This window comes from Tursiops truncatus, chromosome 19 (assembly GCF_011762595.2).
Source record: "Tursiops truncatus isolate mTurTru1 chromosome 19, mTurTru1.mat.Y, whole genome shotgun sequence".
NCBI classification, from domain to species: Eukaryota; Metazoa; Chordata; class Mammalia; order Artiodactyla; family Delphinidae; genus Tursiops; species Tursiops truncatus.
Window position 1 is genome coordinate 46,861,655 of NC_047052.1, and position 17,049 is coordinate 46,878,703.

Sequence of the window (17,049 nt, forward strand, 5' to 3'; positions counted from 1 at the left end):
TTCATCTGTCGATGGACGTTTAGCCCATGGATTTCTAATGTCTCCTTTCCCACTGCCGAGGAGCTTAGCAATGCACTCAAGCCAAAGGCGGGATGAAACCAAGCCCCAAATCCCATCTTTGTGTGTTTATCTCTGGGAACACTCCAAATGCCAGTGCTCTATCAGTTTGGATCCAGTCTGGAGAGAAGAAAAACCATACGGTAATTTGAACAGGGAAAAGTTTAATATAGAGAATTAATGACTTTCACAGCAAAGTGAAATAAGGAGGGAGATTCATTGGTAAGGTGCCTTGGAATTTACTGGAAATCCACCTTCAGGGGTGTGGTGGAGAGGCATTCACAGGGAGGTGCGTCAGTGGAGGCTCTATAGAACTGCCAGGTCAGGGGTGGTGGGTGCCGGGGAAGCTGCTGACCACCTGACGCTTCAGGAAGCAGGTGCGCGGGGCAGTCATGTGCTGCAGGGCCGCTGAGCTGGCACTCCTGAGTGCCGCCAGAAAGCAAAAGCCTTGCCTCTCTCAAGGAACGTCTCTCGAGCGCCCTCTACTGGCAAACCTTATCAGGCCACTTAGCAAAGGAAAAATATTTCAAAGGCCCAGATCAATTTTCACAGAGCAAACAAGCCAGCTGAAGTTGGAGCTGAGTCGGTAGCGAGAACACTGTGGGGCTTGGGATGCTCCCAGCATTTAGTGGGTGTGGCCCAGGGATGCTTCAGCCTGCAGTGAGCTTAAGTCGTCCCACACAGGGAAGAACCATCCCTATAAAATGCCCATAGCACCTTCTGTATCAGTCAGGTCCTGGCAGGAAACAGTAGCACACTCAAGTGAGATAATCCTACAAGAGTCTTCTGAGAAAAGTCGAGGTTTCTCTGACAAAAGTCAAGAGAAGTTTCTTGACATAGAGGTGGGCGCGCTGTGGGAGCACCACAAGGGAGAGTGCAACTCCCTGAGGCTACTTGCAGCCAGAAGCCCTTACCTCCCCCAGGCCTGAAGAGGCAGGAGACGGGGGTTCCTGGGACTGGGAAGGAGAGAATGGTGTGGAAAGGGCTGCCTGACAGGCTGACAGGAGCTGCGAGCTTCACCCCAGGGTGCAGCCAGCCAGAGCACCCCCGCGGTAGGGGACAAGCCACCTCACTCCTCTTGCCTCTGACCTGCCAGTGCCTCTGATCCTAGCCCGACCCCCCCGAGTTGAATGAACCCAACTGGAAGCTAGAAGAAGGGTGAGCTGTTAACCTCTCAGCACAGCCCAGCTGAGACCCAGCTCCACACGGACGGGGCCAAAGGCTAGGCAGGGATGGGGCTGCTGGCTGTGTCGCGGGACTGCTCCTCTGGCCCCAACTTGAGGCCCTGGGCCCAGTCAGCCCCCAGAACCTCACAGTTGGGCAGCATCTCCTCCACCAAGATCTGAGTGAGGCCTGGGTTGGACACGGCAGGAAGGTGAGAGATGTCCAATCTGCGGAGGTTCCTGAGGAGGCAAGGTTGGGGCGTGAGGACACGCATGAGGATGGTGTCTGTGGCAGCGGGTGTATGGGAGCGTACCCACCCCCACGTTAACCCCTAGCTTTCTAATAAAAATCTTTGTTCAACTACGTGAGACCCACCGTGTTCATTACAAACAGACACCTCTGGCTCCTACTGTGGTTCTGCAACAGTGTAAATTTCTTGGGGTCTCATTAAAACAAAAAGAAAGGCAGGCTAGGAGTCCTCCCATCCTCCTAGAGGCTCCCTGTGCCACTCATCTGTGCTGACCCACCGCAAACGCTCTAGGTCCACCGTGGAGGCAGGGATGTGGGAAGTGCCCAAGAGCGCCCCTCCCTGGCTGGGGGCCCAGCCTGAGCTGAGGTCTCACTGGAGGTGGTGGAGGCAGGCGAGGCCCCGTTCAGAGATGCGGGGGCAGCCGGCCAGCGAGAGCTCTCGTAGCGAGTTGGCTAGCTGGTAGAGGCGGCTGAGACACCAGTCATCCACGTGGGGACAACACTGCAGCGACAGGGACTGGAGCTCCTTCAGGGCCACTGCAGGGGCAGAGGGCAGACGGCACTGAGGGTCCTTCTGGGGCCCACCACGAAAGGGAAAGCGCAGACCTTGCCCACCTCCACCCGTCCCCGCCACACCCCACTCACAGAGGTTGTCCAGGCCTTGGTAGGTGATGGCACAGCCGCTGGCGTCAACAGCTTCTATAGGCACCTCCCGGAGCTTCCAGAGCTCACCAGAGAGACCACGCCCATTTGGCCGCATCCACTCCTTGTCCTGAAACCTGGAAGGGGGGAGAGGGAGTGTCAGCAGGGTCCCCCAGGCCACCAACCTCTTGAGAACACTCCCAGCCCCGTAATAAGAGAACATGGCACACGCACTACACACCAGGCCCTGAACTAAGGGCTTTACGCGTCTGGTCTCGCTGGATCCCCTGACAACCCCATCAAAGATGGAACATCTGGCCAATTTTACATACCGGGAAGTTGAGGGTCGGAGAGATTACTGAGAACAGAGAAAAGAGCTATACGACAAGAATCCTTGTAGATGGGCAAAAGTTGAGGTGTTTTCAGACAGGTACATCATTTCTAAGGAAGGTGCTGGAGGAAGTGCTCAAACCAAGTGAAAATTTTACTTGGAACCAAGATGAGGGACAGATGAAGCCTACATGAATTGTTTTCAAAAAAGGAAAGTAAAGGGGAAAACAAAGGGAGGAGGAGGAAGGCAAGAAAAAGGAGGGGAAAGGAGGAAGGAGAAGACGCACTAACGCCGACTGAGCCACGTGCTAAGCCAGCCTGTGACCTGTGACAAGTGTCCAGATTGCAAAATATCTTTGAATCTTTACAGCGCACCTTGTAGGTTAGACACAACTACCATCCCATTTTACAGATGTCAGGAACAAGTCCCCAGCCACACAGCCAGGAGGGGGCAGAGACCAGGGCACGCACGGAAGCCTGTCTGACTGACTGAAGAGCCCGGGGCTTAGACAGCCGCTCTCCCGCCTCCCCCAACCCCACTGTGACACCTTTGCCATCATACTTGACTGCGCCTCCCTGCTTCAGGATGAAATAGGCACCTGCGACGTAGGGGCCATATCGCTCCTTGATGTAGGTGGAGGACCTGCCGGGAGAACAGTAGCCGAGGGTGAGCCTTGGGAACACCACACCCCTCGCCAGGCCCCAGTGCAGCTGAGAGGGTCAGAGTCCACAGCACAGGACTGAGACTGGCAGGCAGGAAAGACTGCAAATATTTACTGAGGGCCTGTGAAGTGCTGGGCACCGGGGGACAGTGGTAATCAAAAGGCAGATAAGTGTCCCTGCCCTTGTGAAGTTATTTCACCGGGGAAACAGGTAACCGGGAAGTAAAAACAAATTGCAGAGTGTCAATTCTGTGATGAAATTAACACCAAGGGACAGACCAGGAGTGGCTTGGGTCAGGGGTAGGGATAGAGGAGGCTAATTTAATTTGGGTGTTAAGAAATGCTGCTTGGAAGAGGTGACACTTGAGCAGAGATTTGAGTGTGGGAAGGAATGCAGAGGCCAAGGTAAGAATCTGCCAGGCTAAGGGAACAGCTAGTGCAAAGGCTCAGGGCTTGAATTACGATGGCTGAACGAATAGCAATAAGGACACTGAGCTAGCGGGGGTGAGGGGTGTCCCTGGTAGGGGTCTCAGAGCTCAGTAGGGGCCAGGTTTTCGGCCTTAGAGTTTGGCTTTTATTCTAGTTGCGGTTGGAAACCATTTGAGGGGTTTTTTTTTAAGATTTTTTTTTTTTGATGTGGACCATTTTTAAAGTCTTTATTGTGTTTGTTATAGTAATGCTTCTGTTTTATGTTTTGGTCTTTTGGCCACGAGGCATGAGGGATCTTAGCTCCACGACCAGGGATTGAACCTGCACCCCCTGTATTAGAAGGCAAAGTCTTAACCACTGGACTGCCAGGGAAGGCCCCATTTGAGGGTTTTAAACAAAGTAGTAACGTTATCTGTTTCCCTTTCTTAAGAGTCCTCTGGCTGCTGTGTAGACTATAATAGGGGGCAAAAGGTGACCAGTTAGGAGATGACTGCAGTAATCGAACCATAAAATGAAAGGGCTCAGACCAGGCTATAAACAGCGAGGAGGTGACCGACCACCGGTCAAATTTGGGATATTCTGGTATTTTATTGATGGACTGGATGTGGAGGGAAGGGATGCAAAGAGAGGAATCAGGGATTCCTTAGAATGTGGTCTGAACAACTGGGTAAGCAATGGTGCCGTTGACTGGGATGGAGAAGGCTTGGGGGTGAGAAGACTTTTTACGGGGGAAACCAAGGGTTAGCCATGTTAGGTCTGAAGTACCAGCTAGACCTCCAAGAAGAGATGGGCGTTGGGTTGCGTCTGTGAGCCGGAGAGCTTGGGAAGTGTGTGGGCTGGAGACGAAGATGCAAGTGGGCAAGGCTGGCACTGGAAGCCCCAGGGCTGCCAGGAGTGGCAAGGGCAGGGTGGGCACTGACTGGGGAGGCCTGAACAGCAGGGTCGTGCAGGCCAGGGGTTCTCACCGATTTTTCCGGAGCACCTTCAACACCTGCTTCTGGAGCAGGTACTCCCTCACAGCCTCCACATCATAGAAGTGGTCAGCCAGGAACTGGAGCAGCGTCCTCCCCTTCCTCTGACTGCCCTCCGGGTCCACTGACCTGCTCAGGCCACGGATGCCGCTGGTACCCCTGTTCCATACTGGAGCCACCAGGCGAAGGGACTGGGGAGGAGGAGAGGGGAGGAGAGGCTGAGCCTGGAGCCTCCTGTGAGACACACAGCCAGGTCCCCCTGCCTTTGCTCCCAAATCTCCCCTCCTCAGTGCTTCCCTGCTCACTTAATTCTTCTCTTAGAACTTCCAATTCTTTCGGATCCATAAAATTTCCCCATGTTTCCCCCAAGTTCCTCCCCTTAATCAACCTTAAATTCTCTTTGATTTGGCCAAACGGTCTTGGTTTTCCTAAATTCTCCCCCTAATTTCCCCCTAAGCCCTCACTTTCTCTCAAAACCTCTATTATCTGAACTCTTAATGTCCCACAAATTCGCCCCTTAATTTTATCCAAATCCCACCAGACTTCCTGAATAACGCATTCCTTTCCCCCAAATATAATCTTAATTTCTCTCCAAACCACCCTTAGCTTATCTCTTAAAGCTCCCAAACTCTTCCTTCAATTTCGCCTCCAAAGTTCTCTCTTAGTCTGCTTCAATTTCTCTTTTTGCTTTAACCAAGTTCTCCCGATAATTTTGCCCAGATCCCTACTTTCCCTTAAAATTCCTCTTAAGTTCCCAACCTCTTACTTTAAGTTTTCCTAGGTCCATTCCTTGATTTTGCCCAATTCCTTCTAAATTCTCTCCACAATATGGCAAATCCTCCCCTTAATTTCCCCTAGGTCCTTCCCTTAGAATTCCCAAATTCACCTCTTGGATCCTGCCCCCACCCCCCATCATCCCTTTGATTTCCCATCAAAATTTCTAACTCTCCCATGAGTTTCCCTCACCTTTGGTTCCCTACCCTTGCACCTCAAATCCCAGTTTCTCTGCCAATACCTCCCAAACCCTCATCCCTTGCAGGTCCCTCTCGCCAGCCCCTCGGCTCCAGGAGCTCGCAGTCGGATCCCTCCCTCTGATTGGCTGGGCGCGCTTTCTCGGACCGCACGCGCTGCTTCCCCATTGGTTGCCACTGGTTTCTCTCCTCCGCGGCCTGGGAGCCTCACCGATCCTTCCCGCCCCCCGACGGCTACACGTCTCCGCGCCCAGCTCCAGGCCTAGCAGGAGAGGCCCCCTGCTCCCCCTCGCTACTTGGTCCCTGGGCGCCGATAGAGGCCCTGAAATCAGAGCGGACATTAATTGGGGGGCTCCAGAATCTCCGTTCACTTACCGCCCCGGGGGCCGCCATCTCGCTAGGATTATGTAACCGGAAGGGGCTGGTCTTTTCTTACCTAACCCACCCGGTTCAGGGTTGGGCGTCTTCTCTTATGGCCACGCCCCCTCCATTTTTCCAGCCCTCCTCTTAAAGGAGCACACACTTATTACTCTTCTCGGGTTTAGGGATCGCTTGGAGCTCCCTCTGCCATGGGCCTTAAAATGGGACTCGGCAGCCTTTCCCTAGGAGAGCGTGGGCAGTTCTTCCTGTCGGAATACCATCCTTCCCTCCGACTGCACTCTTAGTCCACCTGAGGACTTCTTCTACCTCTAACTTGCTACCTCCTTAGAACAGGGAATGATGCGTTGAGAAACTGTCCGCCTCTTCTTTAAAGCAGGGTCAGGGAAGGGAAGCGTCCAGTAGATGGTGAGGTTAGACCTCAGGGTAAAGGACAGAGGTGAGATCTCAAGACTAGTATTGTGATGTGTTGGCAATTTCAGTTTGGAGTTCCAGGCCTCATCTTAATGTGAAAATTCAATATGAAGTCTTGTGGATAGAATTACTCATTCATTCCTTCTACAAATATTTACTGAGTCCTACCACGTGGCAGGCACTGTTGCAGTAGTGAGGTTGCCATGGGACCAAGACTCTTTCTCAGGGAGTCGACATTCCAGGCAGGAAGAGGCTAGATAAGAAACACATGAATAAGCAAGATAATTTCAGACAGTGTTTGATAAGAGGCAAATAAAAACAGGCAATATAACAGGGAGTGACTGGGGCACAGGGCCATCAGCAAAGGCCTCTGTGAAGTGGTGACATTTAAGTGGAGGTGAAGGATAACAAGGAAACAGCCATTCAAAGATCTGGGGGAGGGCTTCCCTGGTGGCGCAGTGGTTGAGAGTCTGCCTGCCGATGTAGGGGACGCGGGTTCATGCCCCGGTCCGGGAGGATCCCACATGCCACCGAGCAGCTGGGCCCGTGAGCCATGGACGCTGGGCCTGCGCGTCCGGAGTCTGTGCTCCGCAGCGGGAGAGGCTGCAGCAGTGAGAGGCCCGCGTACCGCAAAAACAAAAACAAAAACAAAGATCTGGGGAAAAAGTGTTTCAGGCAGAGAGGTACAGCCAGTGCAAAGGCCCAGAGGTGGGACCAGCTTGCAGAGAGAGAGGTGGCAGACTGGGTCAGAGAGGTTAGCAAGAAACTGCTTTATTCCGTTCGCCGGGGCATGCCACGATCTGATTTACATTTTGTAAAGATCATTTCTGCCAGATGGAGAACAGACCTTAGAGAGCAAGGGGGGAAGCACGGAGCCAGCAAAGAGGCTACTGCAATCGTCCAGACAAGAGATGAATGGGGGCAGCAGCAGGGACCGGGCAGTGGAAGTGCTAAGTGCTCAGATTATGAGTCTTTTTTTTTTTTTTTTTTTTGCGGTACGCGGGCCTCTCTCTGTTGTGGCCTCTCCCGTTGCGGAGCACAGGCTCCGAACGCGCAGGCTCAGCGGCCATGGCTTACGGGCCCAGCTGCTCCGCGGCATGTGGGATCTTCCCGGACCTGGGCACAAACCCGTGTCCTCTGCATCGGCAGGCAGACTCTCAACCACTGCGCCACCAGGGAAGCCCCTATGAGTCTGTTTTGAAGAAAGAGCCAATAGTTCGAGAAACTAAAAGGATAGCGATGCCATTTTTGGAGAGGGGGAAACTGGGAAAGTAGCAGGTATGGAAGGGTAGGTGTGGTAGGCTGAATAGTTCCCCCGCCCCCCAAATGTCCACATCCTGATTCCTGGAACTCGTGAATATGTTACATTGTATGGTAAAGGGAAGATGTGATTAAGAATCTTGAGATGGGGAGATTATCCTGGATAATCCCGACAGGCCCAATGTAATCACAAGAGTTCTATTTTTTTTTCTTTATAAATGTATTTATATTTATTTATTTTTTTTTTTGGCTGCGTTGGGGCTTCGTTGCTGCACGCGGGCTTTCTCTAGTTGCAGCGAGCAGGGGCTACTCTTCGTTGCGGTGCACAAGCTTCTCATTGCGGTGGTTTCTCTTTGTTGAGAAGCACGGGCTCTAGGCGCGGGCTTCAGTAGTTGTGGCTCGCGGGCTTAGTTGCTTCGCGGCATGTAGGATCTTCCCAGACCAAGGCTCGAACCAATGTCCCCTGCATTGGCAGGCGGATTCTTAACCACTGCACCACCAGGGAAGTCCCAAGGGTTCTATTTTACTTTTTTTTTGGTCATGCTGCACAGCATGTGGGAATCTTAGTTCCCCGACCAGGGATCGAACCTGTGCCCCCTGAAGTGGAAGTGCAGAGTCTTAACCAGTGGACTGCCAGGGAAGTCCCACAAGAGTCCTATTTATTTATATAAAAATATTTATTTATTTATTTATTTGTCTGCGCCAGGTCTTAGTTGCAGCATTCAGGATCTTTAGTTGTGGCATGCAAACTCTTAGTTGCCTCATGTGGGATTTTAGTTCCCCGACCTGGGATCGAACCCCGGGCCCCCTGCGCTGGGAGTGCAGAGTCTTAGCCACTGGACCTCCAGGGAAGTCCCAGAGTCCTATTTAGATGGAGGCAGGAAAGTCAGTAAGTAGAGGACGTGATGACAGGTGCAAGAGGTTGGAATGATGCAGGGAAGGCCGTATGAGCCAATGAATGCAGGTGGCTTCTGGAAACTGGGGAAGGCTAGGAAATGGATTCTCCCCCACAGCCTCCAGAAGGAACCCAGACCTGTGGACACACTTCAGACTTCTGGCCTCTAGAACTGTAAGATGATAAGTCTGTGTTGTTTTAAGCCGCTGAGTTTGTGGTCACTTGTTACAACAGCAATAGGAAATGAATACAGTGGGGTAGATCCCAGCTAAGAGTTCTGTTTTGACCACATTCACCCTGAGATGCCTGAGACATCCAGCTGGAGATGCTGAGTAGTGGTCTGGAGGTCAGGACTGGAGTCAGAGACTTGGGAGACTTGGGAGCCATTGGCGTATAGGTGGAATTTTAACACCCCTGCAAGAGGGGTTCTAGCAGAGGGAGGCCCACAGTGCCTCCCCACCTTCTCCATGACGGGGCCCAAGCTGCTAGGGATGATGTCTCTGGGCAAGTCTAGGGTCGGCAGAACTGGCTGCTCAGCTGTGGGCCAACAGCCTGGACACCGAGGCACCCTGGCCAAGGGATCATTTTCTCGGAAGCCACTCCTGGCTCCTCAGGCACATTGTCTGGGAAGCCCTGGGAGGGCCCGAGTGGAGAAGACTGGCAAGGACCAAGCCAGGGGAAGCCAGAGATCAAGCGGAGAAGAGGGCTGCAGGGGAGGCTGGGGAGGAGGAGTGGGTGGGACCCAGGAGGGGGCAGGACGAGTGAGGCCTGGCACCCACACACTGGGGAGGGGTCAGGCCTGAGAAGAGGCCGGGAGAGGTGGAGTTTGACCTCCGCCAGAGAGGCTGAGGTTGGATCCTTGTGAGCAGAGTTAAGGTTAGACTTTGATTAAAACAAAACAAAAACACACGAAGCTGCTGATTCTCAGTGGAGAATGGACTTTGGGTGGCCCGAGGGGGTGGGGCTGGCCCTCTCCTACCCCCCACTGCCCTTTACTCCCCCCACCCAGCCCCCGGCTCCCCAGGGGACTGGGTCACTCTGGACCTTGCTACTTCCTGCTCCTGGCTGCCACTGCTCAGAGACTATGGAGCTGTGGAAGCAGCTGAGGCAGGCTGGACTGGTGCCCCCAGGGCTGGGCCCACCCCCACGGGCCCTGAGGGTGGTGCCCCCAGTGAAGAGGGTGGATCAGACCCTCATGCTCCCAGGGGCTGACACTGGAGGTGCCAGGGAGAGTCTGCTGTGGCTCTGGAAGGAGCTGGTGAGTGAGGGGTTTGGAGGGGTAAGAGATGGGGTGGGGGGAGTGGATAAATGAATAGGAATGAATGTAAGTAAAAAGGGCCAGAGATTGAAAGACAGAAAGTCAGAGACAGGAATAGAGAAATAGAGGCAGAGGCAGACACACACACACCCAGAGAACGATGGGCACAGACAGAGACACAGAAAGACGCAAAGAGTGAGAGACAGGACTAGAGAGAGGCAGAGACTGAGAGACCCAGAAACAGACGAGAGATGGAAAGCAGAGATTGAGAGCCGCAACAAGGACAGACTCATTAAATCTGAAAGACAGAGAGGTGGAGACAGTCCAAGGCAGGGGCAGAGAAATAGAGACAGACAGAAAGACAGGGATATGGAAGGACAGAGACAGACAGAGACAGCCAAGTAGAGACAGAGAGATGGAGACAGATCACAAGAGAGGGAGACCCAAGAAGAGAGACAAAGAGACTAGGGCTCAAGACACAGAGAAAGAACGAGAGAGATGGAGACAGCGAGGGACAATGCAATGGAGAGACCAAGACAAAGGGAGACAGGGCAGAGATCAGAGACAGAAGCAGGACGGCAGAGTCCAGGGACAGAGTGAGGATCCCACCTGCGGTGCTGTGGGCCAGGACTGTTAAAGAGAAAGTAATTTATGACACCTGTTAAAGATGGCAAGGCTCTAGGTATGAAGACTGCTGTGATGGGGATTTTGCAGTAGAGGAGAGAGATTGGGCTCAGCTCTGAACAGCATGGGCAAGGGGGAATTTAAGGCCAAGGAGCAGGAGAGGGGTCAGGGGGTAGAAAATTCCAAGGAGGAAACATCAGGGGTATAGGGGGGATTCTGGCTCAACCTATCTAGCAGGATTCTTGCTGAAGGCGGGTCAGGGTGAGCCGCCATCACCTGGGGGAGGGGGGAGGGTGAGGAACCCGATCAAATAAGGAGGAGGGGGGATTCTTGCCAAAACTGGATTTTACAAAGAAGTGCTGATGGGCCTAGGAAAAGGTTCAGGATCCTGGGACTTGAGCTGAGACCTGCTCCCACGCAGGTTTCATGGCAGGGGCACACTAACCCCTTGCCCTCTGGGGTGGGATGCCCATGACTGCCCCTTCCCACCCGCAGGTGAACCTCCGCCTGGTGGATGTCCAGCTGCTGGGCCAGCTATGCAGCCTGGGCTTGGAGATGGGGGCAATTCAGGAGGAACTGATCACCTTCCTGGAAGAGGAGGAGGACAGAGAGCTGGAAGGGAAGCAGGAGGGGGCCTGCGGTCCAGCCCCAGGTCACCGCCTCCCTGACTTTGAAATGACTATCTGAGGCCCTGCTGCTGTGCTTTTGGACCCATGAATGGTATGCAAATTTATGCCAAGAAGATGGGGAGATTTGCAGGTCAAATCAACCTGCAAACGTCGATTTGACATTGGCACGCGCTCCTTGAGCAAGTGCTTTCTCTGAAAATGTCGGAGATTAGACTGAGGGGTGGGCCCCTGAGCTGCGGGCATGTTTGCAGGGGATGTGGGAGGCTTGCAGAGAAACTCTAGGTGTATTTGCAGATGCGCTGCAGGTGTGTTGCAGGGGAGGTGTGGGTCTTTGCAAATATGATGGAGATGCGTGCAGATGGCTATTGAGTGCTTGAAAAGTGGCTAGGTCTGACTGAGGTGTGCTGTACGTGTAAAATACACGCTGAATTTCCAAGTTGGGTGTGATAAAAAGAATAGACAACATTTCAATAATCGTAAAAATTAATTACATTTTGAAATGATAATATTTGAAATGATAATATTCTGGGATAAATAAAAATGTGACTAAAGCTAATTACACCTGTTTGTAAACTCTTACTGTGGTAAAATACATATAACATAAAAGTTACCATTTTAACTATTTTTAAGTGTACAATTCAGTAGTATGAAATATACTCACGTTGTTGTGTTGATGTGTTTTCATCTTGCAAAACGGAAACTGTACCCCTTAAACAACAGGTCCCCATTCCCCCTCCCCCAGCCCCTGGCAACCACCCTTCGACTTTGTGTCTCTATGAGTTTCGCTACCCTAGGGACCTCATGTAAGTGGGATCACATAGTATTTGTCTTTTCGTGACTGGCCTATGTCACTTAGCATAATGTCCTCAGGGTTCATCCATGTTGTAGTGTGTATCAGAATTTCCTTCCTTTTTAAGCCTGAATAATATTCCATACATGTGGTATGTACAACCACATTTTATTTGTCGATGGGGCCCTTGGGTTGTTTCTACCTTTTTTTGGCTGTGGTGAAATACATTGCTCTGAACAAGGGTGTACAAATATCTGTCCAAGTCTCTGCTTTCAATTCTTTTAGGTATGTACCCCAGAAGTGGAATTCCTGGATTGTATGGTGAGTCTCTGTGTAATTATTTGAGGAAGTACCATACTGTTGGCTCTACCATTTGTCATTCCCACCAACAGTGCACAAGAGTTCCAACTTTCCACCTCCTCGCCAACACGTTATTTTCTTTTCTTTTTTCCTTTTTTCATGATAGCCATCCTAATGTCTGTGAGGTGATACCTCATTGTCGTTTTGATTTGCATTTCCCTAATGACTAATGATGTTGAGCATCTTTTCCTGTGCTTATTCATCTATTTCTTTTTACATCTTAAAATATGACTGCTAGAAAGCTTAAAGTTACATAAGTAGCTCCCACTGTATTTCTCTTGCACTGCACTATTTCAGACGTTTGAAAAAAGAATGTGGGTGTGAGCAGATGAGCGGCGAGGTTTCCTCGATATTCCCAGACGCGTTGCAATTGTGTTACAGCGCCACCTTCAGGAGACAGGCAGATAGAAGCAGGGCTGCAAGTATAACTCCTGCCCAGGTCCACATTTGTAGAAAAGATGCCCAAGACAGCAGGTGGAGGGCTCCAGCCTGAGGAGAGACAGCTCTTCTGGGAAGACAGTTGGACATTCCTCATAAAACCATTACTCCCAGTGAGGAAAAATACACGCTTGCGTTTCTTCGATTCTTCAAAACAATTTTCTGGTTGGGAGTGAGGATATTCCCAGAGAAGTGAGATGCTGGCAGGTGCTGAATTCCTGTCCGTGGGGATTTCTGTCTTCAGAAAAACCTGCTTCTACTCTAGAGCCCGCGAGCCACAACTACTGAAGCCCGCGCGCCTAGAACAAGAGAAGCCACTTCAGTGAGAAGCCCGCGCACTGCAACGAAGACCCAACACAGACAAAAATAAATAAATAAAATAAAATTTAAAAATACTCTGCTTCTTTTTGTGCACTGGAGTCACCCAAGACTCGAGGGGTTTGGGGGTTTGGGCTCCATCCTCAAACTGGTCCTCCTTTGCCTACCTTAGCCAGGTCTGCAGCTGCTGGGAGTTCTCCTGTAGGGGGTGATGCTGGGGAGAAGGCTGGAAGTCAGACCCCAGTACCCAGGGAAGGGGAAAGACAAAGCAGAGCCCCCTCTCCGACACTGGGCACTCTAGAAAGAGGCAGGGGGCAGTCCGGGTCTCTTGGCAGCTACATCGAGTCCGTGGGGGTCACCAGGGCTGGGGAGGTGGGGCTCCATGGCCACAGGGTCTGGGTCATGCTTCACAAATGCCAAGGTACTCTGCCTCTTGGGGAGAAAGAGACCGGGAGGGAGGGAGGCACAGACGGGAGACTGGAGGGGGCGACTTGGGAGGGAATGCTTACTGTTCAAGAACAGCATGATGGGTGGCCCCTGATGTCTGGGTGGGAGTTGCTCTGGGCCATGTCCTGGGCCATAGAAGTGACATCTATGGGGGAATCACCTCAGTCAAACACTAAGGGAAGCTTGGGTGAATGTGGTCAGCTCCCCCTCCCCGGTACTGTCCTTCTCAATGCCAACTTACTGAGCTACATCCAGCAATGATCAAGTCAGCACCAAGTCTGCCCTCTGGAGCTCCCAGCCCAACAAGGTGGGGGGACCCCTTAACACACAGAGACAGCTAAGATGATCAGGGCCGGGATGGGGGAGCACGGACTCTCCCATCTGCCAACATCTCACTTCTCTGGGAATATCCTCACTCCCAAATAGAAAGTGTCTTGAAGAAGAATTGCAAAAATGTAAGCGTGCATTTTTCCTCACCGGGGAGCATGGAGCAGGATGGGAGAGGACTCAGATAAGGCAAGAGGCCCAGCCTGAAACATCAGGAAAGTGTTCTTGGAAAAGAACCTAAGGAATAAGTAAAGAGCCAAGCAGAGAAAGAGAATGGGAAAAGAGTAACAAGAAGGAAAATTGCACATGCAAAAGTCCTAGAAGGTCTAGTGATCTAGCTTCTTGCTACTCAAAGTGCGGTCCATGGACCAGCAGGATGAGCATTACTGCAGCTATCTACTGCTGCATAACAAACAACCCCAAAACTCAGTTATTTTAAGCAATGACAGCATGTATTTTGCACACGAATCTGCAGTCTGTGGGGATAATGTATGACGGGGACTTCCCTGGTGGTCCAGTGGGTAAGACTCTGTGCTCCCAATGCAAGGGCCCTGGTTCGATCCCTGGTCGGCGAACTAGATCTCGCATGCATGCCACAATTAAGAAGTCTGCGTGCCGCAATTAAAAAAAAAAAAAGATCCCACGTGCCACGAGGAAGATCCCACATGCTGCAACTAAGACCTGGTGCGGCCAAAATAAATAATTAATTAATTTAAAAAATTAATATACAAAGGGGAAGAATATACAAAGGGGAAAAGACAGTCTCTTCAGTAAATGGGAAAACTGGGCAACTCATGTAAAAGAATAAAATCAGGACATTTTCTAACACTATACACAAAAGTAAACTCAAAATGGATTAAAGACCTAAGTGTAAGATCTGGAGTCAAAAACACCTAGAAGAAAACATAGGCAGAACACTTTTTGGTATAAATCACAGCAATAATTTTTTTTGGATTTGTCTCCTAAGGCAAAGGCAAGGATGAATGGATAAGCAACATGTCATGTATCCATACAGTTGTACATTATTCAGCCATTAAAAGGAATGAAGGACTGATACACACCGCATCATGGATGAACCTTGAAAACATTATGCTACACTAAGGAAGCCAGATACAAGGCCACATATGGTATGATTTCATTTATACAAAATATCCAAAGGAGGCAAATCCATAGAGAAAGTAGCTTAGTGGCTGCCAGGGGCGGAGAGGAGGGGAGAATGAGGAATGTTGCTTAATGGGCACAAGGTTCTATTTTGAGATGATGAAAATGTTCTGGAGTTAGTTACAGTGATGGTTGTCCAACATGAATACACTACAAGCACTGAATTCTATACTTTAAAAGGGTGAATTTTATCTTATTTATTTTTTTATAATTTTTTTTTTTTTTTTGACCATGCCATGTGGCATGTGGGATCTTATTTCTCCGACCAGGGATCCAACCTGCAAGCCCTGCATTAGAAGAGCGGAATCTTAACCACTGGACGGCCAGGGAAGTCTAAAAGGGTGAATTTTATGATGTGTGAATTATATTTCAAAAAGCTAGTGTTGGTCAGTAGAGGACCCTGGTGGGCTAGGATGGGGCTGGACCAGGCAGGGCTGTGGGGAGGGGAGGAGAGCCCCGGGGGAGGGAGGCTCAGGAGACCGATGGGCAGGGCTGGGGTGGGGAGGGGTGTTATCCCCGGGACTGGGGGACTGGGACACAGAGGAGGGTGATTCTGGGGGGAGATCACATTTGTGGTTCTGTTGCATCTTGAATGCGTGTATGGGAGGCGTGCAAAGGCCCATCTCGTGTGTGCACACACGTGGACATGTTAATGCCACTGCCTCTTGGCCTTTATGGCCAGGCCAACCCCTCCCCCAGGCTGTATCCCTTCTCAGAGTCCCCTCCCCCCACCTTCCCTCCACTCATCCCTCTCTCTGCCCCTCAATCTTCCTCTAGCTCTGTGCTGTCCAATATGGCAGCCAACCGCTACGTGTGACTTCTGAGCACTTGAAATGTGGCTGGTGTGAACTGAGAGGTGCTGTTAAGTGTCAAATACCCACCAGACTTCTAAAGTTTAGTATGAAACAAAGATTTGAAAGTACTCGCTATTTTTGTTGTGGATTACATGTCAAAATGAGTGTGTTTTAGATACATTGGGTTAGATAAGCTATACTATTGAAATAATTTTCACCTCTTTTTCAATATGGCTATTAAAAAATGAAAAATTACATACCTGTCTTGTACTGTATTTCTATTGGACGCACACCTGCTGTGGCACGCTGTGTCCACCAGATGGCGCCAAATACAGGCTGCCGCAGCTTCACTAGAAACGGGAGAAACTGGGCGGAGCTGGCGTGATACCCACCTGTGAAGCCCTTTGAAGTAGGACCTTATTAAGGACATTGAAATATGCTCTTCCCACACAGGAGGCCACTGTGGGGGGAGAACCCCCAAGATCTGATGAACAGGAGATAGTATGGTAGGCTGAATGATTACCCACTAAGACATCACTGTTGTAATCCCTGGAACCTGTGAATGTTACCTTATAAAGACAGGACTTTGCTGATGTGATTCCATTAAAGATATTGATGGGAAGGTTATGGTGGATTATCCAGGTGAGCCCTAACCCACCTTGGCCTCTCTACTCTCCAGAATCACTGGAGCTCTGGGCCTCCACCCCCATCTCAAAGGCCCCAAGAGTAACTGCCCCAGGCTGAAGCAGGCTGATTGGAAACAGGAAATGAACGCTCAGACCACCTGCACTTTGTACTTATCGAGCCCAGAGCTTCCCCTTCAAGGCAGGAAGTTCTCAAAAGCCCCAGGGTTCTTAACCCCAAATTTCTCCCTCAAAAAACTTTAATTATCGTAAAAAGCACAGAGCATTAAGTTTACCATCATAACCCTTAACCATTATACAGTTCAGTGGCTGTTATATGTAGGCTGTTAGTTGTGCAACAGATCTCTGGCACGTTTTTATCAGCAGAACTGAAATTCTACACTTTAACAACTCCTCATTTTTTCCCTCCCCACCCTAGCCACAGGCAACCACTGTTCTTTTTCTGTTTCTATGTATTTTTGACTACTTCAGATATCTCATATGTGGGGGAGCACAGTGTCTGTCTTTTTGTGACTGACTTATTTCACTTAGCATAAAGTCCAGAAGTACCCTCTTTTCTAAGGCTGAATAATACTCCATTGTATGTATGGACCACATTTTCTTTTTCCATTCCTCTGTCTGTGGACATTTGGGTTGCATCCATCCCTTGGCTATTGTAAAGAATGCTGCAGTGAATATGGATGTGCAAATATCTCTTCAAAATCCTGCTTTCAATTCTTTGGGATATAAAACCAGAAGTGAGTTTGCTGGATCATATGGTAAATCTATTTTTTGTTTTTGAAAGAAACTCCATATACTGTTTTCCACAGCAGATTCACTATTTTATGCTTCCACCAA

The 17,049-nt window shown here is 50.5% G+C and overlaps 2 protein-coding genes across 4 annotated transcripts; one reads left to right on the forward strand and one right to left on the reverse strand.

Moving 5' to 3' along the window:
- Positions 1-204: 204 nt before the first annotated feature.
- Positions 205-6,402, reverse strand: DMAC2 (distal membrane arm assembly component 2). 3 transcript variants are annotated; one of them, XM_033846047.2, is made up of 6 exons: positions 5,851-6,367; positions 4,499-4,695; positions 3,005-3,085; positions 2,116-2,249; positions 1,845-2,007; positions 205-1,460 (listed from the first exon to the last, which is right to left on the reverse strand). In XM_033846047.2, exons 1-6 carry the CDS (start codon positions 5,866-5,868, stop codon positions 1,280-1,282), a joined length of 774 nt encoding a protein of 257 aa, XP_033701938.1. In that variant the 5' UTR covers positions 5,869-6,367; the 3' UTR covers positions 205-1,279. The 3 variants fall into 3 exon arrangements, with proteins under 3 accessions (XP_033701938.1, XP_033701940.1, XP_073651994.1); XM_033846049.2 differs by lacking the exon at positions 3,005-3,085 and having other exon boundaries at positions 5,851-6,376; XM_073795893.1 differs by lacking the exons at positions 205-1,460; positions 3,005-3,085 and having other exon boundaries at positions 1,841-2,007; positions 5,851-6,402.
- Positions 6,403-9,371: 2,969 nt separating this feature from the next.
- On the forward strand, positions 9,372-12,295 carry ERICH4 (glutamate rich 4). The gene is made up of 3 exons (XM_033846051.2): positions 9,372-9,680; positions 10,800-11,024; positions 12,009-12,295. The coding sequence occupies exons 1-2, from the start codon at positions 9,507-9,509 to the stop codon at positions 10,989-10,991; spliced, it is 366 nt and encodes a 121-aa protein (XP_033701942.1). The 5' UTR covers positions 9,372-9,506; the 3' UTR covers positions 10,992-11,024; positions 12,009-12,295.
- The last annotated feature ends 4,754 nt before the right edge of the window (positions 12,296-17,049 follow it).

Excerpts from the sequence above, each read along its gene's own strand:
- DMAC2 (XM_033846047.2), bottom strand. Across the intron at positions 2,250-3,004 it reads AAGCAGGGAGGCGCAGTCAA|GTTTCAGGACAAGGAGTGGA; the intron begins GTATGATGGCAA and ends CCCCCCTTCCAG. Across the intron at positions 2,008-2,115 it reads CCAAGGCCTGGACAACCTCT|TGGCCCTGAAGGAGCTCCAG; the intron begins GTGAGTGGGGTG and ends CTGCCCCTGCAG.
- ERICH4 (XM_033846051.2), top strand. The coding sequence starts at position 9,507 with ATGGAGCTGTGGAAGCAGCTGAGGCAGGCTGGACTGGTGCCCCCAGGG. Across the intron at positions 9,681-10,799 it reads TGTGGCTCTGGAAGGAGCTG|GTGAACCTCCGCCTGGTGGA; the intron begins GTGAGTGAGGGG and ends TCCCACCCGCAG.